Raw genomic sequence first — 21,517 nt, 5'->3', positions numbered from 1 at the left:
GACTGAGCCCCTGACCTATGGAATCTAATGCTATTTCTGAGTAGATAGTGTCACAATGGAGTTGAATTATAGAACACCCCCAACTGGTTCCCAAGAATTGCTGTCGTGCCTGGACCCCCACCACACACACACGCACAGACGCATGCAAATTGGAATTGGGCCCAAGAGTTCTTTTATAGGCCCACTCAAAGATTCCTTAGTTATCTGGGGGAATGTGCCTCGGTTTGACCTATCATCTACCTGTGATTAAAAACCTAGGTTTCGGGAGCCTGGGTGGCTCAGTTAGTTAAGCACCTGCCTTGGGCTCATGGCCATGATCCCAGACTCTCAGGATCGAGTCCCATACTGGACTTACTGCTTGCTGGGGAGTCTGCTTCTCCTTCTGACCCTCCCCCCATCTCATGCTTTCTCTACTTCTCAAATAGATAAATAAAATCTTAAAAAAAAAAAAAAAAGCCTAGGTTTCGTGCCATTACACATCAACTTGTGGATTTTTGGCCAATAAGGATAAAAGTGATTCCTGTCTGGTAAACAAGTAAACAAAACCCCAAAGTGTAGGTATTTACCCCCTATAGAACATTAACCAGAAATCCTACTCTTAACTTTTCTTTCTCGGTTGCCTAAATTATCCTGCTTAACCAACTGAGCCACCCTGATGCCTCACGAATGCCTTTCAGGCATACTCAGTAATCCACAGGGCAGGGCACTAATAAAAAGTGACTGAGTCTCACAAGAGTGGAAGCCAAACACCAGCTTGGGAAGAGGCTGCTCAGACTAGCTCTAGTACTGCAGAACGGGGGTTTGGGAGAAGAGAAGCTGGTGTGCAGCGAGAGAAGTAACAAGGCCGACAAGAGCCCAAGCAGGCTCAGTGAGAGGCTGGCTGCCTTCCCGAGGGGGGTACCAGGCTCTCCTGAGACCTCAACATACTCGGCTTTAGTTCTAAGCTGTCCATACACATTTTTTATAAACACCTCCTTTCTGATTTAAGCCCACTTGTGTGGGGTTCTTACTTGCAATGGTAATAGACAGTAGAGACCAGTGCAGCACTCTAGGGCACAACCCACATTGTCCTGACTTTGTATCCCCCATGTCTAGAATACCGGTAGCCACAGTTGGGGTTCAATCCACATCTGCTGAAGGAATGAGGGGTCTGGTACTGGTCCTAGTAAAAAGGTCAAGTCTCTTTAATTCAGGAGTTACAAAATACAGTTTATAACATACTTCCCAAGTACCCAATAGTACCTAAAGAGCTGCTATAAATCCCAGGCTGAAGGTGGGACATCGGGTGATTGTAACCTTCAAAGCACTGCTAAAGCCCTATTTGCCGGCAACATGAGAGAAATAGAAAGTTACATGAAACAGTCTCAGAAAACAGCTTAGGGAAGCTTAATGTGAAATTTCACTTCAATCTTTTCACTCATATAAGAAATGAGGGACACCTCTGAAATATGCAAATTGACTTTTCCTCAAGGACGGATTTATTGCATACCACGAGTGTTTATATTTTACAGCAAAATTAAATTAAATGGATACACTTTTCGTAAACATAAATTGGAAATCAAGGCATCCATGAAATGAACCAAAGTCCCGGTTTTCAGCATTCTGCAGTTAATCACGATTCTCGTCCAGGGCCACCAGTCCACGATTTCAAAAAGTTGACGATCCTGTCAGTGACTGGAATAAAATCTTCCTTGTATGTGACAATTGTTTCCAAGTAAAACCCTTTCGGGGGCTCAAGCAATTCATTTCTTGGGACATCCTTTTGCTCCACTTCATCACCTTTGGAAAAAAAAAAAAAAAAAAGAAAGGAACACCTGAATTGTTACCTTTTAAGACAGCAGTCCTTAAATTATTAGTTAGGTCTTGGAAGGAAACAAAATAAACTAAGGTAGGAATCACCCCGACGGGTAGGGGTGACACTATTTTCTCCCTGTGAAAAAAGAAAAATAAATATGACATGACCACTATAGACACTGAAACGTGTTTAAATGCTCAATACTGGACACGTGTACTTTCAGGCCGCTGAAAATCTTCAACGCCAAATGTCATCTTCACGGCTTTTACAGAACAGCTTTCCTGTTTCCTTTTCCGAATGGCTTTTAGCACATTCAGATCTGTGCAACGGCAGTTTTAGGCTATTTCCCTCCTTTAGCAAGTCCCGCCCCATCAACTCCGCCCCTTCAGCCCCGGGCAACTAGAATCCGCTGCAGGCATCTTCAAATCTCCAGCACATCTCTGAAGGCTCGGGGGTTTTCTCTTCCGCCCGGTAACCGGGAAGATTTTAATACTCCTCGGCGGGTGGAAGTGCTGAAACTGCTCGCCAACTGCGACCGGGCTCACCGAGGCATCACCTCTTTAAATAAATCACCGTCCAGTGTTTTTGACATTCCCTGGGAATCTTACCCAGATTCGTCAAATAAACAAGAAGCAGACAGGAGGACTGAAACGGTAGTTCCGGGCAGATTCCCCTACAGCTAATTGCTCGCGACAATGGTTTTGCAGAATAAACCCGGTGCCTGCGGCAGAGCGAAGCCGCTTCTGTGACCCTATCAGGACGCCCCACCGAAGGCTGCCAGAGGGTCGTACCTGGTGGCTTGTGATTTTTCCGGCTTAAATAAAACAAGGAGCCCAGAGTGGTCCAAGCGCCCAACCCATATAGCACGGACATCCGCCGGTACCAAGATGTGGCCTGATGCGGTCGCATTATGCAGCACGGGGAGGGTTTCAACTCCGGGAGGCCTAGGGCAGAGGCGGGCCTTCCTGCCGGCGCGTCACAACCGCCGCCGCCTCCAATGTAGAGCCGATTCCGGGAAGCCACTTCCTGCAATGGCCCCAATGCATCCTGGGGCGTGTAGTCCCGAAAGTCGCCCGGGACTTGGACCCTAAGGTGTAGGGTTCAGGGGGCTTCCCGGCTGCGCTGCTGAGGACCAGCCTCGCCTACCACGTGACACCAAATGACTTTCCCTGAACAAGCTTCTAGCGTGGAAAATTGTAACACCGGGGCACCTGGGTGGCTCAGTGGGTTAAAGCCTCTGCCTTCAGCTTAGGTCATGATCTCAGAGTCCTGGGATAGAGCCCCACATCGGGCTCTCTGCTCAGCAGGGAGCCTGCTTCCTCCTCTCTCTCTGCCTGCCTCTCTGCCTACTTGTGATCTCTGTCTGTAAAATAAATAAATAAAATCTTAAAAAAAAAAAAATTGTAACACCTGCCTTACACAGGATTCAGATGGTATTTGTAAAGATTAAGTACACTCCTCCTGCAGTTCTCAGATAAGCGAGAATGCCTGTCTACCCCCGAAGCTTTCCCCACTTTTCTTTGTAGAACCCAGTCCGGTTGAGCCTTGGGTCCCCTCTGGTCAAAGTTGATCTTTCCACTGGGTCTGGGTCCTATGCTTTACTGCCTCCTCGGGATTACACTCTAACTCTACTCACATCTTGTAAACACATCTCCTTTTGATGAGGGAGCAGGAGGCTGGCTGAGGACAAAGCAAAAGCTGGCACCTTGCACCCCCTCTCCACCCGCTCCCCTCGGTAATATGTGTGACATTCCTCAGGCACCCCTGACTGCCCTAAAAGAAAAACAAATAGTTAATTTGCAGAGATCACAGTCCTGCAAGACAGGAGTCTCCCTTGGTTTACAGATGTCCTTGAGATTTACAATAAAGAAGTTACCTTATCAATAGCCCGCGAACAACTCAGTTCCTCAAGCCCTAATGTCGCCCTCCCCTCCATAAACAAAACTGAAGGAGGCTGAGGTAGAAGGAAATGTAAATAAAGTTAAATTTCTTCTAAACCCAAATCTCACTAACAAGGACGCTTGATAGCAAGAATGTGTCATTCCACCCAGAAACTCCCAATTGTCTTCATGCTAGTGCCTCATTAAAGGGAAAAACAGCCTTGGCTTGATAGTGACCAGGCCTTCAATATTCTGACAGTCTTCTTTACCCTGATAGCCCTTCTAAACACCCACTTTGTCCTCACCTACCCAACTCCTGTGTATATGATTAGCCACTCCTCACATCCCCGAGGCAGCAGCTCTTTCTGCCCACGCGTCCTGTCCCCGTGCTTTAATAAACCACCATTTTGCACCAAAGATGTCTCAAGAATTCTTTCTTGGTCATCAGCTCCAGACCTCACCCCACCGAACCTCACCTAGGTTCAAGAACTTCATCACTTGGGCTCTGCCTACCTTCCAACTTTTCTCTTAACCATATGTTTCTAAATTCAAAGCATAATCTACCACGGCTCCAAAAGACCAAATTAACTTTGAGAGCAGAAGTGATGTGCTTGGCATAGCGTGGACATTCAGTAAATTGCCATATCCAGGAACTACTTTTCAGCCATAGTCAAATTTTATCTCTAAAGCATTTGACACCACTGACCATACCTGCTCCTTTCATAGCTTCGGAAACATAATTTTCTTCTGTATCTCTGTGTTCTTCAGGGCTCTTTCCACTTCTCCCACCCTTTAGAAATTGTTTTGCCATACACAAAAATTTAACTCTAAATGGATCATAGGCTTAAATGCAAAAGCTAAAACTACAAACCTAGGAGAAAACACAGGAGAAAAATTTGCCACCTTGGGATTGTAAGGGCCTACTTAGCCAGAGTGAGCCATTTTGTTGTTTATGCAGTAAACTTAGATTGACCCTGCCCCCCAGAGGAACTTACTTAGAAACAAGTCTGGGAAACCAGTAAAATATGACTGACCAGCCCCAGATAACAGAGCCCATATACTAGGATTTGTCAGGTCAGGGGGAGGTAACAGAGCCCAGAATACAAAGATGAGCCAAGCCAGGTGGAGACATCCAATCAGGAAAGCACGTCCCTAACCACCCAAGAATGTGGGCCCTGCCTTTTGGGCACCAATTCTGACCAGAGTGATAGGCTAGTTCAGATAACTACTATAGGGTGAGTTGTAATTCAGTTGGTCACCGTGTGTGGCCAGGCTCAACCACATGGCCTTTACTCTATAAAAGTTAGTCTGTGAGACTGGAAGGGGTCACCTTTTTGCAAGAGACGGCCCTGGCCAGTCCATTTGATTCTCGCTACTTGGCGCGAAATAAAACTTTGCTTGACCTTCGCTTTGTATCAGTCTCGCTCCTTTGACCATGGACCCAACAGGAGGGGTAAGGATTTTTTAGAATACAGACAGCATGAACCATAAAACAAATACTAGTAAATTGGATTTTTTCAAAATTAAAATTTTGTTCTTCAGAAGTCACAGTTAAGAAAATTAAAGAAGCCACAAAATATTCAAATACCTATATAAAAGGACAACTTACAATTCAATTATAAAAAGACAACCCTACTAAGAATCAGGCAATAAATTTGAGCAAACTCTTAACAAAAGAAGATATACAAATGGGGTGTCTGGGTGGCTCAGTGGGTTAAGCCTCTGCCTTTGACTGGGGTCATGATCTCAGGGTCCTAGAATCAAGCCCCACATGGGGCTCTCTGCTCAGCGGGGAGCCTGCTTCCCCCCCCCCTGCCTGCCTCTCTGCCTACTTGTGATCTTTCTCTCTGTCAAATAAAATCTTTTTTAAAAAAGATATACTAATGGCCAATGATGAGGGAGCAGAAGGCTGGCTGAGGACAAAGCAAAAGCTGGCACTTTGCACCCCCTCTCCACCCGCTCCCCTCGGTAATATGTGTGACATTCCTCAGGCACCCGTGGCTGCCCTAAAAGAAAAACAAATAGTTAACTTGCAGAGATCACAATCCTGCAAGACAGGAGTCTCCCTTGGTTTACAAATGTCCTAGAGATTTACAACAAAGAAGCTATCTTAACAATAGCACAATTTCCAGAGGCAAATAACTCAGTTCCTCAAGCCCTAACATCACCCTCCCCTCCATAAAACTGAAGGAGGCTGAAGTAGAAGGAAATGTAAATAAAGTTAAATTTCTTTTAAACCCAAATCTCACTAACAAGGACACTTGATAGGAGAAGTGTGAAACTTTATCTCTAAACCTCCAAGATAGTGTCAGCAATCATTCCCAAGCATATGACCCACTAATATACATCTAAAGGGTCTCACAAGAAGATTTTTTACTAGTAATAAATAACCTTTCTCCCAACAATAGCTAGCCCCTCAAGGTCCTGGAGACCTTGCTTCCAAAATTCCTTAGAGACTAACATCATCCCCTTTGTCGTCACCTACCCAACTCCTGTGTATATAATCAGCCACTCCTCAGGATAGCAGGGCAGCAGCTCTTTCTGCCGACAGATCCTGTCCCCATGCTTTAATAAACCACCATTTTGCACCAAAGATGTCTCAAGAATTCTTTCTTGGTCATCAGCTCTAGACGTCACCCCACCGAACCTCACTTAGGTTCTAGAACTTCATCAGCCAATAAGCACAGGGACATCATTAGTCATCGCAGAAATGCAAATTAAAACCACAAGACACAATTGTACACCTATTAGAATGACTAAAATCTATATTAAGAATACCAAGAGTTGGGGTGCCTGGGTGGCTCAGTGGTTTGGGACCTCAGCCTTTGGCTTGGGTCATGGTCCCAGGGTCCTGGGATCGAGCCCTGCATTGGGCTCTCTGCTTGGCGGGGAGCCTGCTTCCCCCTCTCTCTGTGCTTGCCTCTCTGCCTACTTCTGATCTCTGTCTGTCAAATAAATAAATAAAATCTTAAAAAAAAAAAAAGAATACCAAGAGTTGTAAGGATTTGGAGCAATCAGACCTCTTAACTGGTGGAAACATAAAACATCACAACTTCTTTGCAATACTGAAAGTTTCTTAAAAAGTTGAACATACACCTACCACATTACTCAGACATTCCATTCCTAGTAATTTATCCAAAAAAAATGAAAACATATCCACACAGACATGTAGATGGACTTTCACAGAGCTTTAGTCATAACAGCCAAAAACGGGAAACAACCCAAATCACCATCATCTGGTGAATGAATAAATGAAAAGTGATATACAACTTGGTAATAAAAAGAATTACTGATACATGCAGCTACATGGGGGAATCATAAATGGATTATGCTAAGTGAAAGAAGCCAGACACAAATGAAACTAGACAAAACTCTAGGAACAAACTAATATACAGTGGGACAAAGTTGACTAGCAGTTGCCTACTAAGGAAACCAACGGGCGGGGGATAGAAAAGTTCTGTATGGTGATGGCGGTTTCATGAGTGTACACATCTGTCAAAACTCATTGAACTGGGGACCCCTCAGTGGCTCAGTTGGATAAGTGTCTGCCTTCTGCTCAGGTCATGATCCCAGGGTCCTGGGATTAAGTTCTGCATCAGGTTCCCTGATCAGTGGGGAGTCTACTTCTCCCTCTGCCCCTCCTCCCCACTTGTACACTCACCCACACTTGCTCTCTCTCTCACACACACAAATAAATAAAATCTTAAAAAAAAACAAAGTGGGACACCTGCGTGGCTCAGTCGGTTAAGCGTCTGCCTTCAGCTCAGGTCATGATCCAGGGGTCCTGGGATGGAGTCCCACATTGGGCTCCTTGCTCAGCGGGGAGCCTTCTTCTCGCTCTGCCTGCTGTTCCTCATGCTTGTGTGCTCTCTCCCTCTCTCCCTCTCCCCCTCTGTGTCATATAAATGAAAATCTGAAAGAAAAAAGAAAAAGGTGGGGGGTACCTGGGTGGCTCAGTGGGTTAAAGCCTCTGCCATTGGCTCAGGTCATGATCCCAGGATCCTGAGATTGAACCCCGCATCAGGCTCTCTGCTCATCGGGGAGCCTGCTTCCCCCCCCCCCGCCGCCCGCCTCTCTACTTATGATCTCTGTCAAACAAATAAACTCTTATTAAAAAAAACAACTCATTGAACTGTGTACTTTAAATGGAGCAGTTCTTTGTATGTAAGCTATACCTCAATAAGGTTGTTAAAAACAAAACAAAAACTGGTATTCTGTTGCAAGATTTGTTCTCTTCTCATCCTGAGCAACTTTGCTCATGTTATTTATTTTATTTGTTAATGACTGAAATCTGCTCCAAATTCTCCTGAAAGAAAAACCATTTTAATTACAACTAACCTGCTGGGCATTCTGTTATCTCTCACAAGCTCCCTAAACTCAAAATGTCCAGGATTGAATTTATCAATGCTAGAAAAGAAAGAGCAAAGAACTCCTTCCCTCCTTTTCTGTAATTCAGAGAATGATTGACGTATCACCCAAGCCAGAAACTTGAACTCAGACTCTTGCCTAACACCCCACCTCTGTCCAAACACCTGCTTCTGTTCAGACCTCACCTGGATTCCAGCTTCCTCCCATCCATCCTGCCACTCTCCTACTGCTTTTATTTTTTAAAATTAAATTTTTTTTTTTCTCCTACTGTTTTAAAAATCCCTAACAGGTCATTTCCCCTGAGGTCAGAGGCTTTCTTTGCCTTCAAGATGGATTTCAGAGTCTTCATTAGGCACACTGGGCTCCATGCTTTCCTCCTCAGGATAGCTGCTTCCCATACACTACTCTCCACCTCCTTCTCTCTGGAAACAGTCACCAGTACCCAGAGGTAGGATCTGCATGGCAGGGTCTTCTATGTTAGGTCACCCAGTGGTGCCACCTCACCACCTAAACTCATTGTCACTGAAGAGAACACTAGTGCAAGGTAGGTCTATTACATTCTACCTTCTGTTATTTTTAAAATGGAAAGGCCCGGGGCGCCTGGGTGGCTCAGTAGGTTAAGCCTCTGCCATCAGCTCAGGTCATGATCTCAGTGTCCTGGGATAGAGCCCCCCATCGGGCTCTCTGCTCAGCGGGGAGCCTGCTTCCCCCTCTCTCTCTGCCTGCCTCTCTGCCTACTTGTGATCTCTGTAAAATAAATAAAATCTTAAAAAATAAATAAATAAAACGGAAAGGCCCAAGATGGAATAGTTTCAACCTTAATCAGGTTTCTGTGCTCTTCTATATGACATACTCAATTAAAAATTACATTCATGGGGTGCCTGGGTTGTTCAGTCGGTTAACTGTCGGACTCTTGATTTCAGGTCAGGTCTTGATCTCAGGGTCATGAGTTCAAGCCCCATGTTGGGCTCCACGCTGGGCATGGAGCACACTTAAAAAAAAAAAAAAATCCCCCAAGTAAGAAAAATATTCTATGAGGGGCACCTGGGTGGCTCAGTGGGTTAAAGCCTCTGCCTTTGGCTCGGGTCATGATCCCAGGGTCCTGGGATCAAGCCCCGCATGGGGCTCTCTGCTCAGCGGGGAGCCTGCTTCCCTTCCTCTCTCTCTTTGCCTGCCTCTCTGCCTACTTGCGATCTCTGTCAAATAAATAAATGAAATCTTTAAGACAAAAAGAGAAAAGAAAAAGAAAAATATTCTATAGAAAACGTACACAAAATAAAAGCCCTTGGCATTTAAAATGTGTTAAACACCTTAAGATAGGAAAGGCCCTCCAGAACGCATACCAAAGGCAAAAGGCTGTAATACAAATTCAAAATACAAGTAAGAATCAATCCAGATGGCTCAACATCCAATTGATAGGAGTTTCCAGCTTTGTTTTTCTACATAGGACTCAGTACCTTCTAATAAATCATGTAATTTACTTCTAATTTTTGTTGTTGTTGTTGGTCTTCCCTAACTAGAATATATGCTCCACCAGGGCAGGTATTTGTTTTATTGGCTACATACCCAGTGTCTGTAAGACAATCCATACATAGCAAATACTGAAAAATTATTTGTCAAATGAACGAAAAAATAGTTCCAAAGTTCTGAGAGAAAATTGTTTTGGGCCTAGAATTTTATACTCAGCAAAGCAAAGTATGAAGACAGAATAGATTAAATTATCTCCCATGTAACTTAAGATAGCAAATGACTTATGGGATTAAAGGAATTGTAGAACTAACCCAGGCTTCCAAACAAAACGAATTCCTGGATGACTTGTCACAGCAATTGGGCGGTAATTAAAGAGGAGATCCGTGATCTCTAAAGAATGGACTTCAGGGCACCTGGGTGGCTCAGTTGGTTGGGTGATTGCCTTTGGCTCAGGTCATGATCCTGTAGTCCCAGGAATGAGTACCTGCATTGGTCTCCCTGTTTCTCCCTCTGACCCTCTCCTCTCTCATGCTCTCTCTCTCTCAAATGAATAAATAAAATTTTTAAAAATCACCTGCCCCAAAATTAGAAACTCTTAGGGAAAACAAATACACGAAGTTATGATGCAAAAAAGAAGCAAACCGACCTGAGGAGTGCTAGAACATAAGAATGTAAATGACTGATTTTGTCACTGGGAACATTTTCCTTCAAATGGTGTTGGGACTGGGACAGCAAACCCATGGGAAAAAAATGTAATACTACCTGACTCAAACAAGGACATTGTTAACATTATTACAATTATATAAATGATCTTTATTTGTTTTCAACTTTCAGAATGAACTTTGAGACAAAAGACATAACTATGGTTAACAGGTTGGAATGTAAATTTTACCAACCTTGATAATAAAAAAATAAAGGCATAGTCCATCAAAACTGGATGGTACAGAGAAAGGTCCTCATTCTGGAAAATGGGAATTGAGAGACACTGGCTAACACTGATAACATCAACAAATAACTTGAAGAGAAAGGTTAAAACCAGCCACCTCTGAAGAGTAGGTCTAGGCTCAGGGAGTGGAGGGAACCGTTATTATAAAGTTCTTTAGGATATGTTGTTTTGTTTTTTAAAACCATGCACATACTACTTTGATTTAAAAAAAAAAACAAAACAGTACCTGTGTAAGTTGTTTTACTTGATGCCCAAGATAACTGCATTATCATTTTGTTAGGGCCACTGATTCCCAGCAGCCACCTGGGCTGGGCTGTTTACATGTGAGTTAGGGACAGTGCACTCCAGACAGCTCTGCCTTGATGATCAAGTTTCACATATTTCAACCTTTCCCTCACTTAACATTTAGGCAGAAAATGAGGATTAAGTTCAGGTAATACCTCTTGGGGGAGTCACTAATAACATACACATACACACATAGAGACTTCAGGAAATCAAATTTGTATTAGCATTATTTTAGCCAGTGCTTGCTTTATCCAGATTTATTTCCTGTCTGATCATTATGATTTTCACCTAAGTAAGTTTCCAAAATACATTACCTTTGATTTTATGTAACAATAAAGTTAGGATACAAAAAGTATATAAACATCTACAAGTACCAAAACATTTGATGATGCAGGAAAAGGGGCACAAATAAGGAATACAAATAAATTATAATCTAAAGAGTTACATACAATGCTTCCTTTGATTATTTATTAAAACCCACAAGTAAAGTGAAAGGAATGTTTTTAAGCCATTATCAGCAATTGTGAACACAATCCAATGTGTTCTTTGATGTTCTGCTCACATCTTCTAGCTTAACAAGCACTGGAAACAGCCAGCTTCTTCAAATGATCCATGAACACCTGCAGGCTAACGTCATCAGTTAGGATGGGTGCTCCTGTTTCCTGAAATTTAATGGTAAAGATTAACTGGCAGGTATCTGAAAAGCTGGTTAGCATTTATGAATTACTAAGGACGCTTCCATCACCTCAGAACATTCACAGTGCTACCTGCTCTGCTAGGAGGACTCCCGCCACTGCCATTCTCTGCTTAGCTAACTATTCTACCAACTGAAGCATAATTTCCTCACAAAACCCCTTTCCAACCCACTGAAGTCAGGCCATCCCCTGCCACTATAGACAGTTTGGGCATATGCCCTTCTGCTTTAATCCTCTCCATGGTTCTGATGACTTGCCCAGAGTCTGGCCACCCATCAAGCATGAGCTCCTGGAGGCCACACACCCTGTGTCTCACCTTCCCCATCACCCTGCCAACACCTAACCCAATGCTCTTCATGCCCTGCTTACAACAGAAGCTTGTATGGTAGTATATTTACAAATGAATGAATCAGGATCTCCATGGAAAAGATGGTATCTGTACTCTCAGAAAATGTTCATGATTTATGTAATGTGAAGGGAGAAGAACTGAATAGAAACCTTGATTTCTAGTAAGAGCCCAAATCTGTAAAAAAATAGGTAAAAATATACACAATATACACATTTTATATTACCTACAAAGAAGCCAGGAATACTTAACTCTAGACAGTGGCATTATAAGTAATGTTAAATTTTCTTTCTTAATATTTTATTTGACACATTCAAATTTTCAAAAATGATACTGTACTACTATTAGGAAAATATAAGTATAATTAAAATTTATAAGATGCCTTCCGGGAAGGAGTACCTGTACTTTTCCCTATTCCTTCCACCATGTACAACTGGAAACCCTGGACATTTTATATAAAAGAAATGTAAGAAGACTGTGAAAGGTGGAGAAGAGAGCAGACAAACTAGGGGCCCTGGATCCCAAGGAACAATACAGTGGTGAGCTCCTTGGGTTTCCTTTTTGCCTCATACATCCCAGACCTGGAGCTGAAAGGCTGGAAAACAATAACTGGACACAGAAAAAAATACAGAGAAAGTCAACTTTCTCTAGTTAAAGGACCAGCATAGCCTAGCAAGACAAGAGATGTTAGATATTAACTCCAGTCAAAGACGACAGAAAAAACTGTGGCCCCACACACACTGGCAAGGGCTGAGTGAGCACCTAAGATGGCCACCTTCACAAGACAGTAACAAGGGAGACCATGAGGATGGGTTCACAGAAAGCCAAGTATGGCACTGGGAATTTCCTCCCCAATGGCCAGGGGAACATCTCCCTAATTGTCATGGAACCAATAGAGACCATTCGGGGAGCCTGCACTTCTACCCAGACCTAGCAATAGGAAGATGTCCTTTGTGCCCCCTACATTGGGTATCAGAGGCGGCCTAGTAGACAGTGCATACTTTCACCACCACCCAACACTAACAAGGCCATCTCCATAGCAGGATCAGTGGAGACTAGGTGGGGAGCTGAAACACGAATTCCCACCCAATAGTAACAATGAATTGTCCCCCATCCAGGTGTCAAGAGGCCAATGGAAAACCTGGATTGCTATCTGGCAGTAATGAAACAATGTCTTCCCAGCTTCCCTCCTAGAGCAGCATGACTAAAAGCCAGGTAAAATAGCCTATTTAAATAGATCCAGAGTCTCATAACAAATATGAAAATGTTCACATTTCAATAAAAAATCACTTATCATCGGGGCACCTGGGTGGCTCAGTGGGTTAAAGCCTCTGCCTTCGGCTCAGGTCATGATCTCAGGATCCTGGGATCAAGCCCCATGTCGGGCTCTCTGCTCAGCAGGGAGCCTGCTTCCACCCCCTACCACCGCCTGTCTCTCTGCCTACTTGTGATCTCTGTCTGTCAAATAAAATAAATAAATCTTTAAACAAACAAACAAACAAACAAAAAACAAACAAAAATCACTTATCATAACAACAGTCAAGATCTCAAAGTGAATGAAAAACAGACAGCCGGTGTTAACACCAAACTGAGGACAGTGTTAGAATTATCTGACAAAGACTTCTAAGTAGCTTCAATGAGCAATTACAAACACACTTGAAACAAATGAAAAAACAGAAAGCCTCAGCAAAGAATGTCTCAGGAAAGAAGTAGACCTAAAGAAGAACCAAAGGAAAGTTTTACTTATTATTTTTATTCCTTTTTTTTTAAGATTTTTATTTATTTGACACAGAGAGAGCAAGCGAGCACAAGCAGGGGAGTGGCAGGCAGAGGAAGAAGCAGGTTCCCCACAGAGCAGGGAGACTGATGGGGGACTTGATCTCAGGACTCCAGGATTGTGACCCGAGTGGAAGGCAGTTGCTTAACTAACTGAGGCACCCAGGTGCCCCAAAGGAAAGTTTTAAAACTGAAAACTACAGAAACAAGTAAAAAGCTCGGTGGATGAGTTCAATAGCAGAAAAGGAACAGAGACAATAATCAGTGACCTGGAAGATAAAATAATAGAAATTACCCAACTGAAAAATAGAAAATAAGTGGGAAAAAAATGAACAAGGCACCAGGGACCTGTGGAACTACAAAACACCTGACATTCATGTCATCGGAGTCCCAGAGAGAAACGAAAAAGAGGATAGGCTGAAAAAGTATACAAAGAATAGCTGATAACTTTTGGCAAGAGAAATAAATACACAGAATCAAGAAGCCGAGCAAATTCTAAATTGGTTAAATCCAAGGAAATCCACACCAAACACATAGTACTTATAACAAAGAAACAATCTTAAAAGCAGCTAGAGAAAAGTGACATCTTACCTATAAGGGAAAAGCAATAAGGACAATGAATTTCTCATCAGAAACCATAAAAGCCAAGAGAAGTAGCAAAACATTTTTCAGATGCCCAAAGAATATGGCTGCCACCAGAATCCTGCATCTAGAGAAAATATCCTGCATTAAAGAAGGGGGAAATCAGGATTCTCAAATGAAAGAAAACTAAGAATCTATCATCAGGAGACCTAAAAGAATGGCTAAAGGAAGCTCTCTAAACAGAAAGGAAATTATAAAGAAGGAACCCTGGAATATCAAGAAGGAATAAAGAACACAGTAAGCAAAAATATGGAGAAGTATAATAGGACTTGCTTCTTCTCTTGAAGTTTACAAATTATGCTTCATGTTTGAAGAAAAACTATTAACACTGACTAATCCACGTAGAAGAAACATTTAAGACAATTATAAATGGGATAAGATAAAGGAATGTAAAGGGGAGTTAATTTTTTTTTTTTTAAAGATTTTATTTATTCATTTGAGAGAGAGAAAGAGACTGAGCAGGGGAGAGGCAGAGGGAGAGGAAGAAGCAGACTCCCTGCTGAGCTGGGAGCCTGACATGGGGCTTGATCCCAGGACCCAGAGATCATGATCTGAGCCGAAGACAGACACTTAATCATCTGAGCCATCCAAGCACTGTGGTAAGTTTTCTATACGTCACTTGAATTGGTCAAAAAGATTCTAGTCAACTGTGATAAGCTATGCATATATAAGGTAATACATAATGCTTTACTATCTACAACTGGGAGTAACCACTAAAAGCTACACAAAGAGATACACTCAAAAACATTATAAACAAGTTAAAATGGAATTCTAAAAAACGTTCAAGTAACCCACAGGAAGGCAGGAAACAGAAAACAGAGAAATGAAAAACAGAGAAAGCAAACGGAAAAGCAAAAAAATAAAATGACAGAAAGCCCCAATGTATCAATAATTACCTTAAATATAAATGGCCCAAATGCAGCAGTTATGAGTTTAGCAGAGCAGATTATTTACAAGAAATTCATTTCTAATATAATACAACAAATAGGATGAAAGGTAAAGAATGTCAAGAGATATAACACGCAAACAATATTTTTTGCATGAAAATAGTGAACTTTATTAATGTCAGATAAAGCAGACATCAATGCAAACAAAATGACCAGCAACAGAAGGAGAAATTATGTAATGATATAAAATCAACCCACCAACACAACAATCCTAAATGTGTACACATAAACAATGGAGCTACAAAATGGGAACAAAAACGGACAGACCTCAAAAGAGATACATATAGACAAACTCATGATTAGAGTTGGAAACTTCAATACCCTGTCTCATAAACTGACAGGGCAATCAGTAAGAACTCAATAACACCATCAACAGGATCTAACAGGCATTTACAGAACACTCTACCCAACAACAGCAGAATACATACTCAGGTGACCATGGAACATATGCCAAGACAGACCACAGCTTGGGCCATAAAAAAAACTTCAAATTTAAAGGCACCAAAGTCATAGAAAATATATTCTCCAACCACAATGCAATCAAAATAAAATCAATAATCAACAAATAATAAAATCTCCAAATACTTGGAAACTAAGCAACATTTCTAAATAAACCCAAAGCAAGCAGAAGAAAATAAAGATTACAACAGAAACAGATGAAACTGAAAACAAAGACAAGACACGAAAAGGAAATAAAGGTAATCACACTGGAAAGGAAAAAATAAGCTGTTTTCTATTTGTAGATGACATCATTACCTATGTTGAAAATCCTGAAGAACCTAAAAAAAACCTGCCAGAAGTACTGACTCGGGAAAGTCACATGATATAAGATAAATACACAAAAATCAATTGTATACATATACTAGCAATGAACACTGGGGCACTGACATCAAAACTACAATACCAATCACAATTCCTAAAAAAAAAAAAAAATGTGAAAACATTCAACTAAGGAAAGAAATCAAAACAGAGTGGAAGACAAAATGAATTCACAGATTGGAAGGCTCAGCACTGTAAAGATGTCAATTCTCCCCCAAATTGTACAGAAGATTGATGTAATTCTTTTTTTTTTTTAATATTTTATTTATTTTTTGACAGACAAGAGATCACAAGTAGGCAGAAAGGCAGAAAGAGAGAGGGGGGAAGCAGGCTCCCTGCTGAGCAGAGAGCCTGATGCGGGGCTCCATCCCAGGATCCTGGGATCATGACCCGAGCTAAAGGCAGAGGCTTTAACCCACTGAGCCACCCAGGCGCCCCAATTGATGTAATTCTTATCAAAATCCCAGCAAGTTTTTTTTTTTTTTTTAAAGATTTTATTTATTTACTTGACAGAGAGAGATCACAAGTAGATGGAGAGGCAGGCAGAGAGAAAGAGAGAGAGAGAGGGAAGCAGGCTCCCCGCTGAGCAGAGAGCCCGATGCAGGACTCGATCCCAGGACTCTGAGATCATGACCCGAGCCGAAGGCAGCGGCTTAACCCACTGAGCCACCCAGGCACCCCATCCCAGCAAGTTTTTAAAGACATAAACAAAATTATCCTAAAATTCTTACGTAGAAACAAAGGAACTGGAATAGCTAAGTCAATTTTGAAAAAGAAGTTGGAGAAATCAGTCTACCTAATTTGAAGACTGACTTAATATACAGTTACAATAATCAAGACTGTGGTATTGGTAGAGTGACAGAAACACAGATCAACATAACAGAGTAGAAAACCCAGAAATGGAGTCACACAAATAAGATCAACTAACCTTTGATGAAGACACAAAAGTAATTCAAAGGAAGCAAGACATCCTTTCAACAAATGGTATGAGCAATTAGACATCCACATGCTTAAAATAAAACTAAGCCTCACATCTCACACACACACAAAAAATTTTTTTAAAGATTTTATTTATTTATTTCACAGAGAAAGACATCACAAGTAGGCAGAGAGGCAGGCAGAGAGATGGGGGGAAAGCAGGTTCCCTGCTGAGCAGAGAGCTGGATGCGGGGCTCAATCCCAGGACTCTGAGATCATGACCTGAGCCAAAGGCAGAGGCTTAACCCACTGAGCCACCCAGGTACCCCACAAAAATTAACTCAAAATGGATCACAGACTGAAATGGAAATGTAAAATTAGACAAATATGGCAGATCTTTGGGACCCAGGGCTAGGCAGAGTTCTCAGACTTGGCACCAAAAGCACAATCCATAAAAGGAAAAACTACTAAAGTGGATTTCATTAAAATTAAACATTTTTGCTCTGCAAAAGACCCTGTAAAGAGGATGTACATACAGACAAGCTGGAAGTGAGAGAAAATATTTACAAATTACATATTTGACAAAAAGAACTCAAAACTCAACAGCAAAAAAAGCAAAAACCCATTTATACGATGGTCAAAAGATTTCATTCAAGAAAATATATAGATGGAGGGACGCCTGGGTGGCTCAGTTGGTTAAGCAGCTGCCTTCGGCTCAGGTCATGATCCCAGCGTCCTGGGATCGAGTCCCACATCGGGCTCCTTGCTCGGCAGGGAGCCTGCTTCTCCCTCTGCCTCTGCCTGCCATTCTGTCTGCCTGTGCTCGCTCTCTCTCCCTCTCTCTCTCTGGCAAATAAATAAATAAAATCTTTAAAAAAAATATATATATATAGATGGAAAAGAAGTATAGAAAAGATGCTCAGCGTCATTAGCCATTAAGAAAATGTAATTTGGGGGCACCTGGGTAGCTCAGTGGGTTAAGCCTCTGCCTTCGGCTCAGGTCATGATCTCAGGGTCCTGGGATCGAGCCCCACATCAGGCTCTCTGCTCAGCGGGGAGCCTGCTTCCCCCCCCACTCTCTCTGCCTACTTGTGACCTCTCTCTCTCTGTCAAATAAATAAAATCTAAAAAAAGAATTTTAAAAAAGAGAGAAAAGAAAATGTAATTTAGGGGCGCCTGGGTGGCTCAGCTGTTGAGCGTCTGCCTTCGGTCAGGTCATGATTTTGGGGTCCTGGATCAAGCCCCACATCAGGCTCCCTGCTCAGTGGGGAATCTGCTTCCCCCTCTCTGCCTGCATCTGTGCCTACTTGTGATCTCTCTGTGTCAAGTGAATAAAATCTTGGAAAAAAAAAAAAAGAAAAAGAAAAGAAAACCATAATGTTATACCAGTACACACCTACTGGAATAGCTAAAATCAAAATAATGACAATATCAAATATTGGCAAGGATGCAGAGAAAATGGATCACTCATACATCACTAGTGGGGATGTAGAAGGAGGCAGTCCACTCTGGAAAACATCACATTTTCTTAGACTAGCCATGTGATTACCATACCATCGAACAAATGTAATCCTGGGCATTTACCTTGGAGAATGGAAGACTTCTGTTAATGAGAAACCTGTACATGACTATTTCTAGTAGCTTTACTCCTAACAGCCAGGAACTGTGAACAATCCAGATGTCTTTCCACAGGTCAATGATAAACAACTACAGTACACTGATAACACCCACAATACATCAATACCACGGAATACTACTCGGCAAGTAAAAAGAAACAAATTAGTGATTCCTGCAATAACCTGGATGAATCTCTAGACAATCATGCTGAGGGAAAAAAGCCAGTCCCCAAAGCTTACATACCATGCAATTTCACATATATAATATTCTTTTTTTTTTTTTTAAGATTTTATTTATTTATTTGACAGAGAGATCACAAGTAGACAGGGAGGCAGGCAGAGAGAGAGGAGGGAGCAGGCTCCCTGCTGAGCAGAGAGCCTGATGCGGGACTCGATCCCAGGGCCCTGAGATCATGACCCCAGCCGAAGGCAGCGGCTTAACCCACCGAGCCACCCAGGCGCCCACATATATAATATTCTTGACGAAATCATAGAAGTGGAGAACATGGCAGTAGTTGCCATGTGTTAAGGAAGAGGTGGAGGCAGGCGGGAAGTGAGAGTGACTAACACAAGCGCAAACGAGAGATCCTTGTGGTGAAGGAAATGTGTATCTGGACCATATCTATTTCAATTTCCTGAATGATACTGCATTCCAGCTGTGCAAGATGTTCCCACTGGGGGACAGGAGGTGAAGAACACAGGGAATCTCTCTGTATTATTTCTAACAACTGCTTGTAAATTGACAATTGCCTCAAAGGAAAGTTTAATTTTCAAAAATGTTACAAGAAAACAGTCAAAGAAAAAGACCGGACGGAGACCTAAATGTTCGGAATAATTAGATAAAGGAGGAGACAGAGGCTGAAAAGTGAGGAGACAGAGCCAGTGGTGATCAGATGTTTTTACCCCACACCATTGGGAGAGAAAAGTGGGGTCGGGGATGGGTCAGGGGGGCAAAGGGAGTCTGGGGAGATGCTGCTGTGTCTATGAAGAGAGCCAAATACAGGTCACGCTACAGAGTTCTGTCCTCTGGTCAGAGAAGGGGATCCACACAAGGCGCTCCCTCCTGCCTCAGCTATGTTACAGAAAGCCTTCCCACCCCCCAGCAAAATACCTGAGTTATTCTGCCTCTAAGGCCAAAAGGGTAACTTGGTAACTAGGTGTTCAAAAAGGAGCCCGGCGTCCTCCCCAGATACCTGACAATTTCTTACCTGTCCCCAGGAATACAGGTTATTGTGTGTCTGTGATGGGTTCACTTTGGACAAAAGGAATCGAGCCTTTAAAAACAAGAGATTTAAAGATTACAAGTGACATTAATATTAGTGTAGTAGAAAAAAAAGTTTTTACATTCCTTTTGTTAAATTAGTTTTGTGGGGTTTTTTGTTTTTGTTTTTGTTTTTTTTTACCACAAAGGCATGCATTTCTTTACTGTAAGCCAATGACTCTCCATTTCTTAGGGTTCCTGAAGCATGAAGCATGTGTTTTATTTTGGCAGTCCTCTACTTTTACATTAACGTATTTTGACCACTGATTTAAGAAGTCGTGTTTGGAAGTCTGCCTGAAGTTTGTCCGTTTATGCCACCACATAAAATATTAACCACGCAGTTCGGATTTATAGCCATAGACCTCATGGAACCACCAGAACACAAGAGCTGGGACTCAGCGCACTCACCTGGCTGCCTCCGTGCTCCGTGTTAATGTAACGTGGCATTGGGAAGCGTGCCTGCAGAATCTCTTGGGCATCATCCAGCGGCGCCTGCAGGAGGTGCTTGAAGTTTTCATACTCGGGCATGTCCTGGTACCCAGCTTTACGCCACTGGGCTATGGTCTGCACCAAAATAAACCAAACAAAACCATTGTGGAAACAATGGAACAATAGTCTTCTCTGACATTCTTGACATTCTAACACTCCCACCATGACTTGTTTCAGGGAAGAAGCCATGTCAAGAATGACGAGTTGCAGCAGGTAGCAAAGGGGAACTTCCTCTGCTTAAAGTAGAGGAAGCAAAGAGGTGCAGCCAGGACACCCCCCACTACAGAGTTCTACCAGAAAGGTCAGAGCCATCAGTCACACCTCTTCCCTTTCTAACTGTACATACCAACTAGCTAAAAACACCCAGGGTACAGCTGTCCCAAGGAGCCACCCTGCCTTTCCATTTCCACTGCCATCACTGGGTCCAGCCTCCCATGTCCTTCCAGCTGGTAGGGAAAGGGATCCGTTGGCTTCCTACGTGGAATCCATTCCCCCTTCTCTTCTCTATGGGCACACCTCCAGGGCCTAGTCTCACAAAGACTCATCCCCAAATTCCCTGGGGTCTGGGTTAGGATACTCTTGGTGGGGGAGAGAAAAGCTGCGAGAATCCATGCGTGGGTGTTCAGCAGGCAAGTAGAAGGCAAAATACTATAGAATAGAAGGTAAAGCCAATCTCCCCACCTCAGCTGACACTGTGTCTCCCCCTCTTTTATCCCCATTGGCAACAGTTCTAGAAAATGCCATGTGCACACAGAAATCAAGAAATATTCGCTGACCGATTAGTACAGCCTTATAAATAACCTGAAGTGTTTTCACGTGTTATTTAGGGGACACTAAAAAAGAAAACAGCAGAGAGGGGAAATGGAGCTAGAGGTTGTAACAAGTGATTGATAGGTTTTACAAAACCATTAGTCTGATACCAGAGGGAGGAATCTCATTAGGGGCTTCCTTCTGCAGCCTGCTCTCCCCTTCTCAGTTTCCAGTAACATCTTCTGGGTCTTAATTTCTGACTGAATGGTGGCACAGAGGAAATGCCCATAAGCTCGTTTGGGTCCAAGAGTTCATCAGAACACTCACAACCAGTAGACATGGGGCTTTTGGGGAGTGAGAACCATGTCACTGTCTTCGTCTTTAGAATCCATCACTTGCATGCACATGCACATATACTCAATAAATGTGTGAACGAACAGGATGGGGACTGTGGTCAGAATGTCTTTAAGAGCTCAGTTGAAGGCACAGAAACCAAATCATGATTATTGCTCCG

The 21,517-nt window shown here is 42.6% G+C and overlaps 2 protein-coding genes across 3 annotated transcripts in view; both read right to left on the bottom strand.

Annotated features, from left to right (window-relative positions):
* Window positions 1-1,455: 1,455 nt before the first annotated feature.
* On the bottom strand, window positions 1,456-2,734 carry SMIM26 (small integral membrane protein 26). Its single transcript, XM_032859394.1, has 2 exons — window positions 2,587-2,734; window positions 1,456-1,779 (listed from the first exon to the last, which is right to left on the bottom strand). Exons 1-2 carry the CDS (start codon window positions 2,702-2,704, stop codon window positions 1,613-1,615), a joined length of 285 nt encoding a protein of 94 aa, XP_032715285.1. The 5' UTR covers window positions 2,705-2,734; the 3' UTR covers window positions 1,456-1,612.
* A 7,573-nt stretch (window positions 2,735-10,307) lies between these two features.
* The window catches only part of SEC23B (SEC23 homolog B, COPII coat complex component), a 44,499-nt gene continuing 33,289 nt past the window's right edge, over window positions 10,308-21,517 (bottom strand). For both annotated transcript variants that reach the window (XM_032859255.1, XM_032859256.1), the window contains exons 18-20: window positions 20,173-20,328; window positions 19,712-19,777; window positions 10,308-11,406 (exon numbers count right to left, since the gene is read on the bottom strand). In XM_032859255.1, the coding sequence (XP_032715146.1) occupies window positions 11,317-11,406; window positions 19,712-19,777; window positions 20,173-20,328 (312 nt within the window). In that variant the 3' untranslated portion in view covers window positions 10,308-11,316. The remainder of the gene's footprint in view (window positions 11,407-19,711; window positions 19,778-20,172; window positions 20,329-21,517) is intronic.

This window comes from Lontra canadensis, unplaced genomic scaffold (genome assembly GCF_010015895.1).
Source record: "Lontra canadensis isolate GAN:19392208 unplaced genomic scaffold, GSC_riverotter_1.0 scaffold16, whole genome shotgun sequence".
Taxonomy (NCBI): domain Eukaryota; kingdom Metazoa; phylum Chordata; class Mammalia; order Carnivora; family Mustelidae; genus Lontra; species Lontra canadensis.
Note: the sequence above shows the minus strand (reverse complement) of the source record. Positions and strands in the feature narration are given on the sequence as shown.

Coding starts and splice junctions, on each gene's coding strand:
- SMIM26 (XM_032859394.1), bottom strand. CDS start 2,704: ATGCGACCGCATCAGGCCACATCTTGGTACCGGCGGATGTCCGTGCTA. Junction 1,780..2,586: donor GAAAAATCACAAGCCACCAG/GTACGACCCTCT, acceptor TTTTTTCCAAAG/GTGATGAAGTGGAGCAAAAG.